The sequence below is a fragment of the Nilaparvata lugens genome, chromosome 9, assembly GCF_014356525.2.
Source record: "Nilaparvata lugens isolate BPH chromosome 9, ASM1435652v1, whole genome shotgun sequence".
Classification (NCBI taxonomy): Eukaryota; Metazoa; Arthropoda; class Insecta; order Hemiptera; family Delphacidae; genus Nilaparvata; species Nilaparvata lugens.
Genome location: NC_052512.1, coordinates 19,554,078 through 19,578,722, shown reverse-complemented (window position 1 = coordinate 19,578,722; position 24,645 = coordinate 19,554,078). Strand labels below are relative to the sequence as shown.

Genomic DNA, 24,645 nt, shown 5'->3' with positions numbered 1-24,645 from the left:
TAGCTCTCATCAAATTTCCATCTAGCTGTTCACCCTGTTGTCAATATCTGCAGTAGCAGAAGTCTTTGAGGTGATTTACAGCATTCAATTAGGATTCTTGTTTAATAATAATTTAATCATATTTTATAAGGTAATATAGGTAATAAGATACTTACTATAATTCGAATATTTATTATTCCTGGTGTTGATAAGAACAGTTTCATGGAAAGTATTGTCGTTTTTGTCATAACCGACTCCATCGTGCATGAAGGCAACTGCGAATTGCGCATGCATTTCATTCAAAAGATTGAATTTAGTCGCAATCAGAAGGAATATATCCTGCAATCAATAGATAATGCAGCACTTCAATCCATTGAATGATTGAATTATTGAAGAAGAAGAAGAAGAATAAGAAGAAAAAGAAGAAGAAGAAGAAGAAGAAGAAGAAGAAGAAGAAGAAGAAGAAGAAGAAGAAGAAGAAGGAGAAGAAGAAGGAGGAGGAGAAGGTGGAGGAGGAGGAGAAGGAGAAGAAAAAGAAGAAGGAGGTGGAGAACAAGAAGAAGAAGAATAGGTGAGTAGTGTGAAACAAACCCCTTTTTTTCTCGAGATTTCCCCCCCTCCCCCTTCCTCACGCACTGATGGTATATTCCCCACACCTACCCCGCTCCTTCCGCACCGTCAACCTCTTCTACACCTCCTCACAGAAGAAGAAGATGAAGAAGAAGAAGAAGAAGAAAAAGAAGAAGAAGATGATGATGATGATGATGATGATGATGATGATGATGATGATGATGATGATGATGAAGAAGAAGTCATTTATAGATAGTCATGCTCTATTTCATAAATAGATAGTCATGCTCTATTTTAATGTGTCCACTGCTGACAGATTAAAGTGAATTGTGAGTCAACCTTGAAAGGAGAAGAAGAAGGAGAGGAAAGGAGAAGAAGAAGAAGAATGGAAAGAAGGAGAGGAAGGGAGAAAGGTCAGATTTAACTGAATAATCTTACTATGTGTCTCTCTACTACTGCCAGATTTAAGTGAAACAAAAATCTCATCTTACTGTCAGATTTGACTGAATCATCTTACTTTGTGTCTCTCTACTACTGTCAGATTGAAATAAAATAATATATATGTTACAAATTTCTACGAATCCATGGGCCTTTTGCCTCTGTTTTTTTTTGGGTTGAACTGTATGATATGAATAAACACATTCATATATCCAATTCAGCACACCTGTATTCAGACCCAGAAAAACAAATAGGGAAAATCACCTACCCCAATCCAAACTATGACATAATGATATACGGATTTGTTACAACCAGGGTTTCAGGTGGTTAATTGGAATAAGGAATATGAAGGAGACAGATGGGTGAAAACAAATTGATATTATTCTGCGATGGTGTGTGATCCGCTCTTGTGGTCCTTAGTCCTCAAACATTTGTACTGACTGGATATTTATTTCACTCAAAGTATTTTGAACGATTTAGGACGTTGGCTTTCACTCTCAATATATTTTCATTTCACAAATACAAACACAAGCACAAGTTATGAATCAATTACACGAAACGAATAGATTATATTAAAAGTAGTAACTAGACAAATTTCCCATGATGACATTTTCAAAAAATAACAAATGAAACAAATAGGAGTTGCTTATTATGGATCAACTATCCAAACGAAAAACAATGATCTGACGACAATGAGATCTGTTCTGCAACTGAGCTCAGCTCCGGGCTGCACACGCCTTGATGAGTGGAGGGGATGGCTCAAGTCATGGGAATGAAAACGATAACAGGACAAAATCTCTTCCTCGGCACTAAGCAGCGGATAAAGGAGAACTAAAACTACTATAGAAAGAAACTGGCTTGAATATTCCCCCCTGACTAAAAATCAATTTCCAGTTAAGGCTGGAATGACAAAAAGGAAAAACACAACTAAACTATTGAGTAGGCAACGGGAACAACTTTGTTACCGGCCTTTTAAGAGCAATGTTATAATTCGGAAAAAGGGCTGAAACAAGCACTTCGTTCTAGCGTGTTTCGGACGCTATTTTCCAACCGATAATCATGAAAATGGTACCAAATTGTTCAGAAAGATTTGCACATCTCGGGCTGAACCGCAAAATTTTGATATCACTTATGAATTTTTTTCCATTGAACGTCAAACTTTGCCAAATTTTCTCCAAGTTCATCGAATTTGAAAGTCATTTTATAGTTGGAAAATTGGAATTTGGCGGTACGGCGCGAGATGTCCAAATCTTTCTGAACAATTTGGTACCATTTTCATGATTATCGGTTGGAAAATAGCGTCCAAAACACGCTAGAACGAAGTACCCGCAAAGTACTCTCAATCGAGAAAGCTTCAATTCCGTACTAGCAGAGAAAACTCCTATAAAACTCCTATAAACTGCTATTATTAATTCTGTGGTACTAGCCTTTCAAAAAAGTGTGGTTGAACTCACTAACACAGTCCCAAACTGCTATAATTGTGAGTACACACACTCACACACAACCGGTGAACTGTAAAACTGGTTTTCGGTCATCGAAACAATATTGATTGTTTTTGTTCAATGAGTTATTGCCCGTCTTCTTGTCTGCACTATTGTGTTTTTTGTTATATACTATATTCATATATGCTCTATTATTCTATATGCTTATACAGTAGTTTGACATCCATATTATTATTTATTCCCATTTCATTTCAATATCACATGAAATCTGTACTATATTCTATTTGTACAGCAATTTGGGAGACATGGTTCATTCTTCTCTCATCGAATTCTTTATTATCCATGTTCGGCCATGCATGGCAATTCAAATTCAACCCAAGAACTTTACATGATAACACCCGGGAAAAATTTAGTTTTGGAGAGAGTTTTACACGTTTTTTTCTTATACTGTAACTAGAAAACCACCAATCATTCGTAAACTCTCGAGAAAAAGTAAGTTATTGGATAATATGAATGAATAATAGTTCATGCTTCAACGAAAATTTCTGCAATAAAAAATACTTTTAGTATACTGCAAGATTTCCAAGGTAAGCCAATTCTCTGTTCACTTTTTTTCATTTACATTTACTTTTTTTAAAGTGGTAATAGGGTACAAGTATTCAATTGGAAGAAAGTTGAAATGCAAAAACTAAATGTACAGTATGACACTGTACATTGTCATTGTCCAGGAGTGGTAGCGTTGGCGGGGGGGGGGGGGAAATTGCGCAGACTGCGTCCTTGTCATTGTAGTGAGGGGGGGTTTCCAATAGGGTCAATATTGTAACGACTGACGATCTTCTTGTTTGGAATGTTTTCTGAATCGTGCAGAATCACAAATTCTTTGCTTCTGAATAAAACTATGCTTATATGAATCATAACTTTTTTTGGGTTTAGGCGCCTGCTGGCCCCCTCTTGGTAGATTCTATTAAATTCATAATTGACCAGAAATCAATTCGATTGTTTATAAAATAGAAAAATAGACAGTTATCAACTGTCCATTGTTCAGTTGGTGTTCACCGTTTTACATGGTGATTTGCACTCGTTTTGGTGAATCAGGAATTAGGTACTTCTCGTAATATTTCCTAGGTACCGTATATTAGCCCAGTTCTGAATCGTGCTAATACAGTCACAAGTACTCTGCTTCTGAATAAAACTATGCTTATGAATCATTGTAGCGTTATAATATGTAGCGTTGTTGTATAATTTGAATTTTTGTGCCCTGTTAATTATTTATTTATTTATTAGATTGGCACAAACAATATAATGATCGGGAAAGAAAAAACAGGTTATTGCCCAAAACTTTTTCAATTTCATAATTTGGTTTCAAATTGTGCAAATATTATACATAGGTTATGTCCATTTCAATTTTCTACACCAAATCACAATCTGAGAGTATAGATTAGAATAAAACAAACAATTTTAAATTTTGATAGATTGATAGTAAAACTTTTGTAAAAACATGAGAAAAACGTTAAATTCACAAAATAAAGAATAAAACCACTTAAATTTCGAGCTCAAAAATATAACATTCACCTTAGCTATACAGTATAACAGCTGTTTTATGTTATCATGAATAATAAAAACCAATTTGATTTGATTTGACTTATTATATTATTGGAATCATTTTTTGATTGTGATTTTCCCTGATAATATACATAAATACATTGAAATATTTGATCCTGTACTCCAAACAATATATTATTACTGGAGAAATTAATTCCCATCTAGAATCAAAATAGATATATTTAAATCTCAAGAATGAAGAATCATGCTTTTTATTTGTCTATGCATGAACCATTTTATTAACAGCCTTCAGCGCTTACCGTATCTATATAATATAGTGCACTCATATATTAATGAACTTGTATGTCGATTTAGAAGAATTAGTCAAATGAAGTGTTATTTGATAACACTGTTGAAGCAATAGAATACCATCTATAGCCAGGCTACTCAAAAACGAATCAGTCATGTTAGGACAGCCACAGAATTAGTAGACAATGCAGTGTATAATAATAATAATAATAATGGACTTTTCTAGGAAGAGAAGACTGATGTGAGAGTGAGTACGCCTGTCAATTATTATGATAGTGGTGCTACTGAAGTAATGAACTTCTTTCTCTAGAAAGAGAAGACTGGTGTGTGAGAGAGCGCATCGATTGAGAGAGAGTAGAGCTATGAAGACCGATGTTCGTGAGCCAGCATGCTTTTTTACTCCGTTCCCCATCTCATCAGTTAAATTTACCGAGTACTACACTTCTTGAACAGCCTTCCTAGAGATGGCACTCTAACTGACCATTTTTCAACCGCACTGATGCCACTCTGACCTGTCCATCGGTTCCTGGAAAGGCCTCTTCCACGATACCAATAGGTCATTGCAATAGGGGTGAATTAGGCTGATCGACAATTCCTAGCATACCAACGGTAAGAGAGGGTGACATCTTAGTCCACCTTTCACGAGTTTGCAACTCATGTAGATACTCTACTCTCCATCGTTTCCAAAAGGACTGAACAAATTGGTCAATCAACTCATATTGAGTAAACTGACTCATTGGAATCTCAGACACATCTTTCATGGGAAAAGCCTTCATGGATGTCAGCTTTAAGAAATGCGCAGGAGTCAAAGCGAGTGGCTCATGCGGATCTTTGCTCAACGGACACAATAGTCTCGAATTCAAGACTGCCTCCACTTGGACCAACATACTATTCAGCTCTTCATATGTGAGTAGTTGTGTACCAATTACTCGAATCAAATGAGACTTGACAGATTTCACATTGGCTTCCCATATTCCACCAAAATGTGGAGAGCCAGGAGGGACGAATTTCCAATCGATGCGAAACTCTTCTAATGAATTTGTCAGAGTGCTCTGGAATTTATCCGAAATCAATAACTGTGATAATTTCAACAATTGCTCATGGGCACCGACAAAATTTGTGCCACAATCGGAATACATAACTTTACAAGGACCACGGTGAAACAAGAAACGATGAAAGGCTGCTAAAAACATGGGAGTTGATAAGTCAGAAACCGATTCAATATGCACGGCCTCAGTAGCCATGCAAACGAAGAGACAAATGTACTTGAAGATGAACGGATTTCGATGCCCAGCCATAATAATCCTGATAGGTCCGCAATAATTGACACCACAATGCTCAAACGGTTTGGAAGGCACTACTCTACTTGAAGGTATGTTACCCATTTTCGGGGGTACTACAACAGGGCGACAACGAAAGCACTGATTGCACTTTCAAATACGATTTCTTATCACGACACCTGATGACAAAATCCAGAATTTCTGTCTCAATAGAGACGCTAATTAATGAGGGCCAGCATGGCAATACTTCTTATGATGATAATCAATGAGAAGCGTGGTCAATGGGTCATTCTTAGGAAGCACGATAGGGTGACAATTGTCAAAATAAATTTCCGAATTTTGCAAATGCCTGCCAACTTGAATTAATCCTTCATCTAAAAATGGTAACAATTGTTGGAGTCGCAATGAACAATCTTTCCCCTGCTTCAATTCATGTAGCTCTTTGGAAAAATGAATATTTTGAACAACTCTATATAAATAGTTTCCAGCCACATTGAAATCTAACTCCTGTGACTTTGGTAATATACGAACTATTTTCAATATCAATGACATAATACAAAACAATTTCTGATAATAATTAGAACACCGATCAATTAGTTGTTGAATTACATCCACTGATGGAGTCTCTGATCGAATCACCACGACAACGGTAGTATTGACCTTGGCTTCCAACAGAAAACATGAATTTGGAGCTTCAAGTTCGATCTTGACAGGCCACTTACTCTCTTCCATCTCTTCTCGATGAACTGACGATATAAAATTGTTTTCACACCCAATTTTATCGACAGCTAGCGATTTATTCAAATCCAGAATCTTTTCTATTTCCCAACACCTTCGAACTGAGTTGTCCAACGAAGTATGACAAGTCATGAAACAAGCTGAGTTTTCCGACGATGTGGTTAACAGTGGAGCTCGGCCCATGAGGATGTAGCCAAAAACACTTTCTGTAGCAATCAAACGTTGTGGTTCAATTTCCACTTTACTACTTTGCAATATGTATGGTACCAGTTCAGCACCAACTATAGCATCAATTTGACTTGGAAGATAATACTTCTCATCCGCCAATCTGAGACCTTTTAAACAAGCCAATTTTAAATTATCGATTCTACTAGACGGTAACTTATCCACTATATTATCAACAACTAATGACTCCATCAAAAATTGGATATTAGAATCGATCCTCGATTGAACTGTGACAACTGTACGACCACAAACATCGTATGTATTGCCGCCAAAACCATAAATCAATGATTTGTGATGAGTGATTGGTAGATGCAATTTCAAACAAAGTCTTCTGGTGATGAAGTGACTTTGACTAGTGGAGTCCACCAACACCTCAACATTCCGCAATAAACCTCTTTTATCTCTCACATGCACAACAGCTGTGGCTAAGAGGACAGTCAAGGGTGCCTTGCTGGGAGAAGTAGCACAACAATTGACTGATTTATTTTCAACCACTTCAGTTTCCGAACTTGATGATTTTTTTGAGATATTCTCAAAATGTAGCAGCAAATTATGAGACTCATTACATTGTTTACAATTCACGGAGCTGCAGGCCTTACTAAAGTGAGCAAGCGAAAAACATTTCAGACAACAACTTTTATCTTCAACGAAACGATATCAATCAGATGGTGTTTACTTCAGAAATTGGCAACAATCTTTCAACTGATGATTTTTCAGTGAACATTTCAAACATTCCAAAACCTTAACTGGTCTGTTCACTGTAGAATTGGCTTGAGCTACAAGTATTTTAGGTTTAGCACCATGTCTTACAATAGCCTTCGACGAACTTCCTTCATATGGCGAAGATTCAATTTGCTTCTGAATGAATGACAATAAATCAGCATAAGTGGGTACATCCTTTTCATGGACTGTAGCTTCAAAAGCTTTATGTGAGATGATGGGATCAAGTATTCTCAAACCCTGATACAAAAATATGATGTCAGAGAAGTCCCCACCTCGTAATTGTTTCAAAGCTGTAATCGGATTAAAAAATTGATCCATCATCAAAACCAATCCCTCTCTTGACTCTGATTTTAAACAATTGAATTCAAAAATTTTCTTGTAATAAGCATTGGTTTGAGAACAGGGATCATTATAACGATTGAACAAAGCATTCCAAATTATCTCATAACTGCTGGCAATAGGGGGCCAATGACATGCAACGCTTGCAGCCTCACCTCATAATTTGGATACTAGAATCTGAACCTTTTGCTGATCTGATAACATTCCACTCTCATGTATCATGCATTTAAACATCTCATAGAAGATGGACCAATGACTTTGATCGCATTTGAAAACTGGAAGCTCAATTTTCGGCAATAAGTTTGATAAATCATCCTGATTGGTGGGAGTGGGAATAGGTTTGGGTTGTGATTCAACTCTAGACTTGTTCAATTGAACAGCAACAGATTCGATAAATTCATACATTTCTATAACTGCATTATTGAATTTTGGAACATACTCATCAACCAATTCAAGCTCCTATTCTGGAATTGACAATTCGAGCTAAGCTAAAAGAAATAAGCTAAGCTAAATTCAAAAAAATTCAAATTATACTTTCATTTTTCAGTATTTGATGGATGCAATATGAACAACTCTCTTTCATGAGTTGAATATTTTTTTCAACATTCTCCAGTTTTTCAATGATAGGGGAGTGATAATTATTTGTAGCCTATAGGTCTTCTAAGGAACGATTATCTACAGCTGGTACCAATCAACTACACTAACTTCAATTCAACTCCAAACTACGGTTTTTATACCAGTACACAATTTATCACAGGGTGACGTGTTTTTTATACAACTGGTAGCTTCAGATGCTCAATCATGTTATCACAATATGATCTTGAATCATGATCATCCTTCCGTACTTCGGTAGCCGCTCTGCCGACAATTTTGAAAACATAGGTGTGTAAAATGGATTAATAAATCATTATTATTATCCCCCCTATGAAAATTTCTTTTCAGAAACCAGCCCCAATATTCCACATATTCCACACACACAACATATTCCCAAAGTTCCATGCCGTTATGTCAAGTAGTTTTCAAGTCTATAGGGAACAAACAAACATACATTCATTTTTATGTACATAGATTTAAATTCGGCTCAAACAAAAGTATCTCTAAATGGAGGTAGAATGATAAGGTTGACAACTTTCAGTACTGTTGTTTCAACATTTTTTTCAAATAATTTTCAAAAATTTCATGTACTAACCTACTATTGTGTTTGAGACACTTCTGGCACTATCATAGTTTCACCACTATTCTGTTCCACTATCATATCTCTTGCAGTCGTTAACTATATCTATAATAAAGAGCTGGCTTATACAGGTACGGGACGCATCATCTAAGCTACTGGACTGAAACTAACTTGCAATTTTGCATGTATTCTTAATCAACCAAGGATGGTTATAGGCCTATTTTCAATTCTTCAAAATTTCATTACGTCAAGTTTTCAGTTTGCCAAGTTTTAAAACAGATCCTTGCGGAGCACGGGTTTCTGCTAATTCAGTATATAATACTATTTTTTTAGTACTCAGTATTGGCTTTGTTGTAATATGCGTTTTCGTGATTTATGCCAAAAATCTATAAAAATGTCACTTTTTCATTTATGAACAATTTTTTGAGAGGAGTTCTGTTAATATAGTTGAAAACGTTTATGATCTGGAGAGAAAAATGAGTTTTTGCACTTTTAACAACCCATAACTCGCTTATTGGATCACTTGGAAATTTCAGTTGTCACTTTTTCTCACTCTTATTATGATCTTAACAGCTTTATTGGAAAAGATTATCCAATTTAGAAAAAAAGTGTACCAAACATCTTGAATACCGTGTTGACTCATCATAATTTTCTACATTGTTGAAAAATGATGGTGACGTTGCGGAGGTAGAAAAGTATTTCACCATGTGCTTTGTTAATTCAATGATAGACAAGGATAGCAACGCCAGCAATAATCAAATACTGACATTATAACATGGACCTATAGGAAATTTGGTTTGTGGTTTTCCTATGATAAAATAGGTTGAATGAAACTGGATGAATGATTAGAAGTTTTAATGTAGAGATGTTAAAATTTAACATGAATTTTATGAGAAAATATTAAATGAACTGATACAATTGATAAACAAACTAATACAAGTTGTAGATCACAGGTGGCAAATATCAGATGATTTGCCACATTAACCCCCGGGCAGACGATTTGGCCATCCGAAATTTTGAAGCTCACTTTTTCCTGGATCAGGGTGGGAAGGCTGGGGTGAGTTGTCTTGAAGGATTTATTCTGGCTTCACTCAGTCAATGGAAACTTTAGCGGGTTAACCATTTACTCCTGAGGTCCAGGATGACTCAGGTTATTTCAGGTTATTCTTGGGTGTTATATTCTGAAGTTGGGTACCTTTGACATAATTATTGTCTATCCATCGAAAACTCAGAGTTGAATGATAATTGGTTGAGTTTATGGAGTAGATTGGTTGGGAAGCATAGACTAGAGACTTGTGGTCTGAGCAGATAGTGAAGGGATGTCCTTATAAAGGAGTGTACAGGAATACGCGCCTCCAACACACTTCCCGCACGCTCCGCACTTGCTCTGATCATGAGCGTTAGGCGAGATGTTATGCAAGGGTTCGATTGGAGTTCGAAATATGTTTGAAGGATCCGCTCTTTTCTAATTGTTGACTTCGCTACAACCTAACCTCACAAATGTGAAACGTTCAATCCAGCTGATCGGGTGTAAAAACTAAATTAAATATTCTGACCAGGGGATTGCTGGGTAGCCTAATAATACATTATTATTACCATAATAATATGTTGATATAATATATTATTATGAATATTATGATTATTTTATTTATTTTAATGTTTTAGTATGAAAGGTAATGTCTGTCAATGTTTCAAAAGGTGAAAAGCTTGATTGGGAGTTCAGCTTCTTTCTTCTGGATGCTAATATGCCGGTACCTATAACTTTATATTATTTTATCTAATAATTAATTATTAATTTTGATAATTCTATTTCCTAACACAGAGATCATAACTATTAACAAACATTACAAACAAACACGTTGACCATGCATGAGCAACTATTGGTTAGTTTGTAGGCTAGGCTACTACAGGCGTAGCCTATGTTACTAGTAGCGTAGGTTAATGGTTAGTTCGACCTTTGAGCTTGCCAAGCTCGACCTCGACCTCTGTTACACGCTCATCTCGCCTTTCACTCTTGCTCCCTGGTCGACGGTCGATCATCAATCGCTCTCCGCTCTGCTCGAGTGACGTTCGGTCGCGGAGCACCTGACGTTCGAAAGTCCGTACGCACCTCAAGAGGTGGCGAAAATGCTGTACCGTAAACAGCACGTAGCTAGCAATAGTATACTGGCCAGCAAGTTCCTTTCTAAGATGATTTTTTTGAGAAGGAAGCAAGAAATTGCCATAGTATACTGGCCAGAAACCTTCTTTCGAAGATAATGTTTTTGAAAATAAAGTAAGAGGTTGCCATATGCCTTCAACCAGTATTGTAAGCATTCTCTAACTGAGTGGTTGGAAGCATCAGTAAATGAGCCAAGTGTTTCATCCTTGAATGTTTATTCATCTCTCCCATTCCTGAAATATTGTCATTCATCCATGCTTCATCGAAATAATTATTATATTGCTCTCTCAGACCAGATGTTTGGCGGTATTCAAAAAGTGTTTTCTTTTCATTATGTTCACTACTTGATTCATTCTTAAAAAAAATTTAATTTTCATTTTTGTAGAAATTGAAACTGGCTATCCATCTCCAAAAAGTGTTTAAAAACAAATTTGAAAGTGTTCAATGCAAAATTTTATGAATAGGCAATTTTATTCACGAGAAATATACAGAGTGGGTGAAAAGTCCAAGAATGGCTTAATATCTCATACACTGAGGTAATTTGATGGTGGGTGTCATTGAGGATCCTAATCAAATTGAAAATTCCACTTTACTATGAAATTTAGAATCTGGTCCGCCATATTGAATGCAACTTTATTTTGCTAAACAGGAAGGTGGTCATGCGATACATGATTTCCATACAAAATTTCAAGAAAGAATGAGTGGTGAAAACCGCACATCGATATCTCAGATCGTTCAGAAGATATTCACATTATTCATCAATACTATTCAAAGCAGAAAAGGAGAGAGAAAAGTATGAGAACGACTTAGTATCTCATAGAAAATTGTGATTATGAGGTGGGTATGATTGGGGATCCCTCCCAAATTGAAAATAATACTTTACTATGACTTCAAAAATCTAGTCTGCCATCTTGAATCCGCCATATAGAATGCAACTTTATTTTTTTAAATGTGAAGGTTGTCATGAGATACATGATTTCGATACGAAATTTAAAGAAGAAATGAATTGTGGAAACTGCACATCGATATTTCAGACCTTTCAGAAGATATTCACATTATTAATCAATACCACTTCTGTATCTCATGATATGCATTATATTGATAAATAGGGTGAATATCTCCTGAACGGTTTGAGATATCGATATGCGGTTCATTTTTTCTTGAAATTCAGTATCGAAATTATGTATTGCATGACCACCCTATTTAAAAAATAAAGTTGCATTCAATATGGCGGATCCAAGATGGCGGACTAGATTTTTGAAGTCATAGTAAAGTAGTATTTTCAATTTGAGTAGGATCCCCAATCACACCCACCATCAAATAATTTTTGTGAATGGGATATTAAGCCGTTCTCGTACTTTTCACCCACTCTGTATGTAAAAATGCTTGCTGTCCATCACGTCGTGGTCACCAATATAGGAAATTTAGTTTGTGGATTTCCTATGATAAAATAGGTTAAATAAAACTGGATGAATGATTGGATGTTCCAATGTTCAGATGTTGAAATTAAACTTTAATTTGATGAGAAGATATAAAATAAACTGATACAATTAATTAGCAAACTAATGCAAGTTGTTGATCACAGGTGGCGAATATCAGATGATTCGCCACTGACCTCACAATAAAAGTAAAAGTTGGTAGAATTGGATGAATCTTCTTGATATTGGAGTATGATTATTTTGGAGCTTCCAGATGTCTGATTTGATTCGATATCTTCGACATTATCAGAATTAAAGACAATTTCTTGAAAATCGACATATTTTTTTTGTGTGTGTGTGTGTGTGTGTGTGTGTGTGTGTGTGTGTGTGTGTGTGTGTGTGTGTGTGTGGTGTGTGTGTGTGTGTGTGTGGTGTGTGTGTGTGTGTACGTCTGTGTGTGTGTGTGTTGTGTGTGTGTGTGTATGTGCGTCTGTGAGTGTGTGTGTGTGTGTATGAGTGTATGTGCGTCTCTGTACACGATATCTCATCTCCCAGTTAACGGAATGACTTGAAATTTGGAGCTTAAGGTCCTTACACTTAAAGGATCCGACACGAACAATTCCGATCAAATGCAATCCAAGATGGCGGCTGAAATGGCGAAAATGTTGTCAAAAACAGGGTTTTTCGCGATTCTCTCGAAAACGGCTCCAACGATTTTGATCAAATACATACCTAGGAAAGTCATTGATAAGCTCTATCAACTGCCACAAGTCTCATATCTGTAAAAATTTCAGGATCTCCGCCTCATTCATGCAAAGTTTGATTTTAGATTCCCAATTATCAGGCTTCAGATACAATATAAACGAAAAATTTCAGGTGGAAAAGATTGAGCATAAAAATCTCTACAATTAATGCTCAGTAGCATTTTCACCTAAAATTGAAAATAAGCTCGAAATTAGAGAAAATAAAATTATTCAAATGCAAACTGTTGGCAACCGTTGATTCTATTGAATCATTCACTATGAAGAGATAGCAGACTTCGTGTGTCTGCAGCGCTATTGTCCTGTCACCAGCTGGCTCAGATCTTAGAAAAGTAGACTTGAGATACACGGGAACACTAGCGTCAGTAGATCAATTTTCATAACGGCAAGGAAAGTTGTGTGAGTGCACCACACCAGATTTTTGAGATTGCAATCATGGATAATCTCTTTTCAAATATCATTATAAAGAGATTGATACCATTTCCAAGTCTGTACCTTCAAGGAGTCATGAGTTACACGGTTTTCTAATTGTTGGGATTGGCATTTGGTGGAAAAAGCGTGTTCTCCGCTGCAAACAGTACTTTTTACTATTTTTCCAATGACGCTCCAGTCCTAAAATATGGACTTACAGCCTCCAACTAGATGCCATTTTGAAGCTTCGGAAATATCCTACAACACTGTGCCAATAATACTAATGTTTGTCCATACATAGTAGTGTTTGTCTACTGCGAATACATATACAGAGTGGAAAGTGAAATATTGTCCCCAGAAAATGTATGTTTCAAGTTTTTGAAGTTGGATAAATAATGTAAAGAGTGGTCGAAATGGGATGATTCTTTTGGACATCATTTTTTGGTTAATTCTAGACACTTTGGTGGTAGAACCAATCCGATATCTCTAACAATAACTGAATAACAAGCGTAAAAAAATGTCTGTCAATAATGAACGCCATCTTGTACTTTTCAATGATGTCGAATATTTTCGTTGTTTCCATCATCAATATTCTTACCTGTCTTGTTGTAACGGAGGGATTGAGACCATTTGCAAGTATCTATCTCGAATTAGTCATGAAAAAATCGATTTCATAGTTCTAGCTTGTTACCTCATGTGTATGAAAAAACGCATCGGAAATTATGCAGGGTTCTCTTTGGAGGGCGCTGGAGAACTCATTTTTTGACGTACAGCGCATCAAGATATATCTTTTCGAAGTTGAAAAACGCTCTAACTGTCATCGATTCAAAATTTCTCTGTATCTCTTGCACAAAAAAAAATTATAATGGAATGAAATTTGGACAAATTAAGGAAAAAAGTTTTTTTTAAAGCTTTTGGAGGTTATAACTAAAAAATCTGGTGTGGTACACTCACACAACTTTCCTTGCTCATATTCGAAACTGCGATCAGACTTTTGTATATGTGTATATATAATTGTTTTCAGAGTACTTTTTCCTTTGTGTAAATTGTGAAATTCAATGATTTTTTTAGTCGTCATTTTTTTAAAGTCGTCAAAACAGCTGTTCTTCAGATGAAATATCTCGACTATGTGTTCTTTTTATGAACTGCTCTACCTACCTACCTCATGCACGGGGAGGTTACAAAGTCCATTTCTCAAGGATGGGGTGGACCCCCCATTAGTTTCCCAGAAAGGAGACTCATGCCAGTTAATAGAGCTGATAAATAACTATACAGAGTATGAATTTGAAAAAAATCGGTCAAGTTATTTTGAAAAAATCGTGAAAAACATGTTTTTTTAGTAATTATCCGCCATTTTTCTCAAGAATATTACGGAGCTCCTGCAATTTTCCAAGGAAAAAACTCATGTCATTTGATAGGACTTATGAATGGCTTGAATTTGAAGAAAATCGTTAGAGCCGTTTTCGAGAAAACCGTGAAAAACCTGGTTTTTGGTCATTATCCGCCATTTTTCTCAAGAATATTACGGAGTTCATGGAATTTTCCCAGAAATGAGACTCATGCCAGTTGATAGTGCTTATGAATATCTATCCATGGTATGAATTTGAAGTAAATCGTTAAAGCAGTTTTCGAGAAAACGGTGAAAAACATGGGTTTTTAGTCATTATCCGCCATTTTTCTCAAGAATATTACGGAGCTCCTGAAATTTTCCCAGAAATGAAACTTATGCCAGTTGATAGGGCTTAAAAATAGCTATCCATGATATAAATTTGAAGAAAATCGTTGGAGCCGTTTTCGAGAAAACCGTGAAAAACCTGGTATTTAGTCATTTTCCGCCATTTTTCTCAAGAATATTACGGAGCTCCTGAAATTTTCCCAGAAATGAGACTTATGCTAGTTGATAGGGCTTATAAATAGCTATCCATGATATAAATTTGGAGAAAATCTTTAGAGCCATTTTCGAGAAAAACGTGGTTTTTTAGTAATTATCCGCCATTTTTCCGCCATCTTGAATTGAATTTTATTGAATTTCTTATTGTCGGGTCCTCATGGTATAGGGACCTTAAGTTTAAAATTTCAAGTCGATCGGTCAATTAGGAATGGAGTTATCGTGTTCACAGACATACACACACACACACACACACATACACACACACACATACACACACACACATACACACATACACACATACACACACACAGACCAATACCCAAAAATCATGTTTTTGGACTCAGGGGACCTTGAAACGTATGGAAAACTTAAAATTGGGGTACCTTAATTTTTTTTGGAAAGCAATACTTTCCTTACCTATGGTAGTAGGGCAAGGAAAGTAACAAATAAGCGTTTTAGAGGGAAATTTCATGAACCATAAATTGTGAAAGAGGATTTTGAAAATATTTTCGTCAAAAAAAGAAAAACGTTTGAATATTTCGAACGGTTATTGAAATACAAGCGATATAGCAAAACCCTGGAAATTTTGGCGGCCATCTTGTTTCTGAGGTGTTTGCCTGTGATTTCGACTTATCATCACGATCCTTATTATGCTAGATCTAACGAATAAATTGAGACATCCTCCACGGCTGCTACTCAAAAATGACCACGGAGTGCCTCATTCATGACATTTGCGCCCGGACTTATACCTAGGCTTGATAAAACTATTAATTGATTGAGTTATCTGGAGCAATCATGAAATAGTTTGAACCTTTAAAAATGTAAAAATTGGAACCATTTCAATTTATTCCAAAGAATATAGGCCCAAGTAGTACATGGCATTCCTGAATTGGAATTTCAAGATTATAAACCCCAATAATACACTGAATAATGTTTATCAAATTATCACATAAAATAAGAGCTCTTACCCTATTCACATTATTAATCCACACACATATCCAAATGTCCTGTTGCACAATTTTGAAAACAGATTCAAACATTTCTCGATCAAATTCATGGATATTGTCACGGGTCAATTCCCGCACTCTTGGATGGTACTTGTGATTGGTCTGATACATCTGGTTCCATACATGCACCATACACCTTCAAAACATTAAGTTGAAGAGTTGAAATGTTTAAACAACAAAGTTCAGAGTAGAGAATATTCAGTATGGTCAGCACATCTCGTATAGCTCAATACCAGATGTCCGTTTCATAAAAGTCACAAGTTACAGATATTTTTCCAATTGAATTCGATTGATTCACAACACACAGGAGTACAATAAGAAAAAAATATAGAAGAAGAAGAGTAAGAAGGAGAAGAAGGAGAAGAAGAGGAAGGAGGAGAAGAAGATGAAGGAGGAGAAGGAGGAGAAGAAGAAGAGAAGAGAAGAGAAGGAGAAGGAGGAGGAGAAGGTGGAGGAGATGGAGGAGAAGGAGAAAGAGTAGGTGGAGAAGGTGGAGGAGTTGTAGGAAAAGGAGAAGGGGAAGGAGGAGATGCTGAAGTAGAAGAAGGTGGAGAAGTAGAAGGAGCATGAGGTGAAGGAGAATGAGAAGGAGAAGAAGAGGAAGAAGAAGAATAGGAAGAAGGAGAGGGAGTTGGTGAAGAAGAAGAAAGAGGAGGAGAAAAAGAAGAAGAAGGAGAAGGAGAAGAAGAAGAAGGAGAAGGAGAAGAAGAAGAAGGAGAATAAGTATGATGTATAAGAGAAGCAAAACTAGAAAAAGTAAGGATAAGATAGAACAAAGAAGAATAATGCTCAACTCCGGAAATCGAAGTGAAAACAAAACGGATATCTGGTCTGTGAAAAACGGGTGATAGAGTGAAAGAAAGAGAGCGAATGAGTGCGGAAGAGAGAGTGGATTTGAACTGAAATTGTGTTGGGTAGCTTTCCCTGAGGGCAGGAGAGGAAGGAAGAGAGGGGGAAGGAGAGGTAGTAGGAGGAGAAGGAGAAGGAGAAGAAAAAGAAGAAGGAGAAGGAGAGGGAAAAGGATAAAGAGATGAGAATGAGAAAGAAAAGTAGAAGGAGGGTGAAGGAGAATGAGAAAGAGGAGAATAAGGGGAAGGAGAAGGAGAAAGAGAAGGAAAAGGAGAAGGAGGTGGAAACGGAGAAGGGGAAGGAGAAGGAGACGGTGAAGAGGAAGGAGAAGAAGAAGAGTTACTCACTTGAGTTGTTTCCCTTTGGTGGATGCATCACTGTCAGGGTTCCACTGCCACTGAGTGCCCAAGTGGAGTATTCGCGAACCGCCGCCATCTTTATCTTCAGCTGAAGCCACCGACCAGCCATTGAAGCCCATTCTGTCTATTATCCCTGGGTTTCTGATCTGGGCCAAGCTTTGGCTCTTAAAGTCTTGCTTCCTGACGGCCAATGCTGCCAGAGCTCCTCGCGTCCAGTACTTGCCACCACCAGCCAACTCTCTGTATCCGAATTGTGGCTGACTGTAAACCATATCAATCAATCAATCAATCAATGATTCAACACAATATACATCAGATAAATCAAAATACAAATTATCACTATAGTAGAATGAATTTCTAATTGACCGAACGAAGTGAGGTCTCAAGCTCGAGATAAGTGCACACTATGCCGAATGGGATCGATCGTCACTGTTGAACAAGTGTGGACATGTCGCCCGGCTTTGTCGAATCATGCCGGCCCAAACCGAATCTGAAAGTGCATTTTCGTTTGTGCGTAAATTTCTGCAGTCGACGACGACAAGCATTGTTGATATTCATATTGTCCAAGTTTCAAGTGTACTAAAACAGCTGATAAAATAACGTTTCATTATTTGAGTTTATTATTCAAGAATAAAACTGATGTACACAAGCCCTACATGTATACTAACCATGTGAATACGGTTGCCAAGGTGACTGTTTTAGCCATGAATGTTTACAAGTAAATAACTAGTTGAAGTTTTATGGGATATGTTTTATTTTATTTTCATCTTGTTCTATATTGTGAACTTTCAATGAATATCCAATGAAGAGTGTTAATAGAAAACCACATTTACAACATTGGTGTCAAAAGTGGGATAGAATCATTGAAGAGAGGATTGTGGGGTAAAAGAAAGGAGACGGGCCGCCAAAAGCAATGGAGGAACAGGTAGGAGTTCTAGTTACCCTTCAGTGGTCGCTAATTGTTAATGAGTTTCGACATTTTCGTGATCTATTGTTAAGGATTCCACTCTGAGGAATAGATTAGTGGCCTAGTCTGATTACTTAAAGGCATTTTCAGCTGTAAACCAGTGGTAGCCTACATTGATTGGATAAACACACATATTACCATCGATTATAAGTACAAATTTAGTCAAACTAAGAATGTATTATTCCTATTTCACGTTCTTTTATACTTATCCTTACGTCCCATTATATTCAGTGTACATGATGAGATTAAATACATTACATAAACATTTCACTACACAAACAAATACATATCGAAGTACAAATTGGTGGTGGTGGTATTAAAAAGCATTCCATACCAGTCTTTGATATGTGTTCTCAAAACTAAGTGAGACTTCGAGTATACTCCATGTAGGACAGGTAAACTGTAACCAGACGGGTAACTGATCGAGACAGTAGTTACAAAATCTGTCAACTTGCTTGGACGAGCTGCAAACTACAAGTGATTCTTACTGAAATGTACTGGAATGACATCCCCGGAGAAAGGGGAGTTGAGAGTGAGAAAGTTGATTGGGAAAATCCATTCTCAAGAAATGTATTTTTGGACATCCAGTCCAATTTCAAACTTCTAGGGCAACATAGATTATGAATAGTTCTTAGTTGATTGAATGGAAAGCGGAAGTCAGGAACAAGAGAGTGTAGTGAGTGTGGTGTAGGTTATAGGAGGAACCTTATAATAATGAAATATAATTTACAGTTTTTGTTTATTAATTTTTTTAAATTTTGCAACGCATTATAATATTTATCAAGCTGTGTACAGACTTGTTCCACGTACACACGCCATACGCTTTCCATAAGCAGATGCTATGATCATCATACTATACATAGCCTATATTGGATTATTTGATAATATTATATTCATACAAATGAATTTAATACGCATATCATCAGCTGATGAATAGCGCACGTGGTGTGTAACCACGAGTTGTATGTTACTCAAGTTAGTCTGTATACAGCTTGTGAGCAAGCTGAGTTTCATCAACATGAACCATTAGGAATAATAAGATAGTGTTCAAACTAGATTAGTGTTCAAGTACTTGTTATTCAATTATTGAATAACAAGTACTTGAACACTAATCTAGATCCAATAATAAAGTGAGAATACAAGTAACAGGTAAGGTGGAAAGTAATAAATGAGTCCCTGCCAGCTAAAACTGCCTTCAAGAAAGCAGACGAGGCCACTCCGGCCACTAATGAGGGTAATGAAGCAGATTCAGAGGACAATTAATAGAGTGTGATAGTCGAGAGTTGCAGGATGAACCTTTTTGGAACAATGGCCCAGTGTACAGGTAGCGCGGCCCCGTCTCCTTTCTTTAACCCGAATTGTGCTAGAAGTTTTTTACACAAAAAAGCTTTGCATGAAAACAAGAGCAAGATCAAAAATGGAGATGGAAGCATTCAACGAGATGGTAAATTCGCTCAAAGAAGGTATGCTATATTTGTATCCAATATGGGACAAAACTTGCAAAAGGAAATTGGAAAGGGCATAAAGTAATTTTTAACAGAGACCATTGACCTCAGTGTTCTGAATGTGGAATTTTATTGCTCATATTCGGTTTTATCAATTAACGTTTGAATAATGTATGGTGGTTACTAGAATTGCATAGTTTACAAGTTTTTTGTGACTTGCACTGAACACGATTATGAGTTCCAAAACATTGAAAACATTGATTTTTTTATTTGAGGAAATCATACTTTTGATCGACAGACAAATTGACAAATTGTTGGCTTGGATAAATACTATGATCCACACACAATACACTGAAGCGGTTTTGACTTGACAATTTGATTAGGTTTGACAGTTGAAAAATTATCACTTGCAACTAGTGAAAATCTCTTATCAGATTTATTTTCATTTGAGCGAGTAGACTTAAATTCAATATTTCTTGCGGTTTGAAGTGTAGTTGAAGGGTTCACTAACTCATACATGCGAGTTTTAGACACTAAAAAGTTCATTAGGTCTTCATATTTAGGAATGCCATCAGCTATCTTACTTTCAAACTCAAGTCGAGTTCGTTTGTCTAAATGTTTTAAACACAGCGATAACAGAATAAAGTCACTCAAATCGGGAATCTGCTGTGTTTTGAGAGCAGAAATACAACTAGAATGAGTGTCTCCAAATGTTTAATAGAATTATTTAGCATACTGCTTTTCGAGTAACAAGTCTTAGGCACTGTTTTTGAGGACGCAGGTCTATGAACTTGTGCTTCAACGATTACTTTATTAGATGCGAACCTGTCCAAAGAAGACACATTATCAGAGAGTACTGGAAACCTATTATTCACTCTAATAGCACTTTGATTCGTCTCAATAACTTTACTTCTAGATCTAATAGAGAATTTAGGCGTAATGAATTTGTCCTTCTTGTAATGTGTTTCACTCAAGAAGTCAGTGTTGTCGGCATCAGCTTGGATAATTCTTATAATTTCAACTTTATTATTTAATTCCTCCTTCAAACTTCTATAAGTTGAATGAATTTCTTCTAGGCGAGCTTTTAAAAGTAGTGATTTCTCATCGGCTTTCTTTCATTGAATGAAAAGTCTTCGAGTGCTTCCCTTGTTGTTTTTTTCGAGTTCGAGCAGTTTGACCAGTTCGTTATTTTCGAAATAGCGTCCCCATCATACAAAAGTTCATTGTTGTTGAAGATAGTCGAGTCCAATTTATTTGAACAATGTCAGGAATTAAATTAACAACAGCATCGTTAGTAAATTTATCTGCAATAATAGACAGAGTTCGTCTTATATTCACGGCTAAATCTATAACCATTCAAAGAATTGTGTTTAGTTCATCAATGAATAAATAACGAGAGGAGCTCATTGACCCGATATTTATGTTAATATAAAACTATGATCTGGAGAGACTACTGCCTCTTCGAAACAGATGGTTTAAGAATTGGCAACTGAATGAATAGCCAGTCCAATTTTGTCAGGTTGGCATTAAGTTGAGAAAGGTTTCCAAACAAAATTTGTGCTCTGTCACTTAATTAGGTTAGTATGAAGTTGAAGAACTTATCTATACTATAATAAAGGAAAGAACTGGCTCATGCACTTACGGGATGAGGAATAGTTATTTGTGCAACTAGTGCGCAAAGTGACAGTTTGCTGCACCGAAAGAAACGTTTACGCACGAGCCGTAGTGCGTAATAATAGTTTCTTGAGTGCAGCAAACAAACTTTGTGCACGTATTCCACATTAAATTTTTCCCACAGTTACCATTGAATATGGAAAGTGGGTAATTATGGGTAAAATTCCCTGAAATCCATCAATTGTTTCTCTGTGTAGTTTCATCATTAATAAAAACCTTAATTTATTTGAAATTTAATAATAAAAATTGAATTATAATGATTAGTAATTCAATTGAGAATTTATCTGACTGCTCAAAGGAGGTTTGTCTCATGTAAGCATTAAAATGATTATAACCAAGGCACATAATGGCAAAGCAACGCCGTTCTCCACTGTTATTTTAATGTGCACCTCACTTTACCACATTCAGTATTACCAACTTCATTTTGATTTTCCTGCACTGGTACTCCATATATCCTACTAGCTATTTTGCATTGTCATGCTGCAAATCTGGAGTATGCAAAGTAGTACTTTGCGCACTAGAGCAGAAAAGTGATTCTTTGGGGCCTGCAATCAGTGCAGAAATGCTCACTTTTCAAGGTATCTGTAGGAAAATTACATTTGACGCATCATCACATCTAAACCACTGGACTGATTAACTTGAAATTTTGCATATAGTTTCTTAATTTAACCGAAGATGGTTCAAGACCTATTTAAAACTTTACAAGATTCCACTCGGTCAAGCTTTCAGTTGAAATTTTGCATATAGTTTCTTAATTTAACCGAAGATGGTTCAAGACCTATTTAAAACTTTACAAGATTCCACTCGGTCAAGCTTTCAGTTTAACAAGTTTTTAAATAGACCCTTGCGGAGCATGGGTTACCTGCTAGAAATCCATTTAAATAAATGCTTACGGAAATGTTGCTGTGTAGTCCAGAGGAAAGAATCTTTCGACTGAATTTTGTTGTTCTGAAACAAACTGCAGCTCACCCTCTGTGAAAATAACAATATTCTAATATTAAACAACAGTTTTCTTCAGGTGTGTGATTCAATTAATTTTGCCCAGTCATGAAACAAAAGAATACAGCTAAATCTTATGGGAGTGCTCACGGATTACATTATTATAATGCAAGTTTGATTAACATTTGTGTTGCTATCCTTGTCTATCATTCAACAAAGCGGGTAGTGCAATTCTTTTCTATCTCCGCAAAGTTGGTGTTCTTTGAAAATGAACATTCTTATAATATTATTGGAATGAAATAAAAACTCTGAAGTATGTTGAAATTATTGAAAACAAGTTTTTTGCACTTGAAAAAGGCTATGATCAATTATTTAAACATGTAGTGAACAATGGATAATGGTACTGGAGAATTTTTATTCAATTTCTGTTTTTGAGTTATTTATTTATTCAAGAAAAACATGGAAGCATACAGGATTTCTCCCAAAAATTGCTCTCATAACAACACAATAAATTACAATAGTTCATTATACATAATAAGAGTACAAAAAATATATATTGAAGAATTACAATGAAAGAAGAGAAAAAGTAATAGAAAAAAAAAGAATTGAACAAATTTTATTTTAAAAATATATATTTTTTGTACTCTTATTATGTATAATGAACTATTGTAATTTATTGTGTTGTTTTATTTAATAAAGAATAAGAAAACAGAATCAGTACTAATCATACCCTCGAGGACTAGTGCAAAAGTGGATTCAACAAACATACAACATCAGCTCAACAGACAAGAGACACATTAAAACACTTGACAGTCACACTCGTAGAAGTCACCTACAATCCCTATGGAAGCGACTGTAACCGAATGACAAGTCAAGATGATCCAAGAAGCAATTGAAAATGAATGATGATCTATACCTGGGAGAATTCTGATGATTGAAAATGTTCAATAAGGTATAAATAATCTAAAACTGGAACGTCAAGGCACTGCAGAAATGTATACATTTAACTGGGAAAGCAAAAACATCGAGCTGATTCTGCCGTTGAATACATTAAAAACGAACGAAAGCATACTAAAATCACGTCACAATCTTGATGATTCCACATCGAACATCAATGAATGTTTTGAACACCTTCCAAAGAATGTATCAGTGAATTCTAGTATGGGTTCCAAACCACACAACCATATTTCAGAATGCTACAAATAAGTGTCTCAAACATCAGATAGCACAGTGTCCGTATGCTGTTGAAATGTGAGCATGTTCTGATGATAAAACCAAGCTGCTGATATGCCTTATTCACAACCCTTTCAACATGCAGAGAGAAATTGAGCTTGTGATCGATAACAACTCCTAAGTCTTTGAAATTAACTACTTCTTTGATAATTATACCATTAATATGATACGGAGCACTGTTCAATGTAATGTTCCTCTTACAGGTGATCCTCATGACATCGCACTTTTTCACATTCACATCCAATCCATTTGCCAAGCAAAACCCACACAGACCATCTGTGTGAGCATCTGTGTGAGCACTCTGCAAGAGCTCACAATCAACAACATCACTTATTCTTCTGAACATCTTCACGTCATAGACCTACAGTAGAACATTAGAGTGATTTATGACATTAGGCAAATCATTAATGAATAACAGGAGAAGCAATGGTGCCAAGTTCGATCCCTGAGGTACCCCAGAAGTATTCACGAAACAGCGTGACCGGTAATTCAGCATCTGTACATACTGCCTTCTCCCAACAAGGTAAGTCTCGAAAAAGGAGAGTAGGGACATGCTAAAACCGAATAGGGATAGTTTCTTTAACAGAATGGAATGATTCACGGAGTAAATGTCGAATGCCTTTGACAGGTCAGTGTAAACGACATCAACCCTACCACCAGCATCTAAAATCGACGAGACTCTCTGAGTAAATTCAACCAAGTCGGTGGTGGTTGATCCACCTTGAACAAATCCATGCTGAAAGTCACTTATTCTATTCCAAACATGACTAA

The 24,645-nt window shown here is 36.2% G+C and overlaps 1 protein-coding gene across 2 annotated transcripts in view; it reads right to left on the bottom strand.

Moving 5' to 3' along the window:
- LOC111059816 overlaps nucleotides 1-24,645 on the bottom strand; it is a 380,452-nt gene that overhangs the window by 40,419 nt on the left and 315,388 nt on the right. For both annotated transcript variants that reach the window (XM_039435597.1, XM_039435598.1), the window contains 4 exons: nucleotides 22,596-22,674; nucleotides 17,605-17,877; nucleotides 16,370-16,544; nucleotides 156-318 (listed from right to left, as the gene is read on the bottom strand). In XM_039435597.1, coding sequence (XP_039291531.1) covers nucleotides 156-318; nucleotides 16,370-16,544; nucleotides 17,605-17,877; nucleotides 22,596-22,674 — 690 coding nt within the window. The remainder of the gene's footprint in view (nucleotides 1-155; nucleotides 319-16,369; nucleotides 16,545-17,604; nucleotides 17,878-22,595; nucleotides 22,675-24,645) is intronic.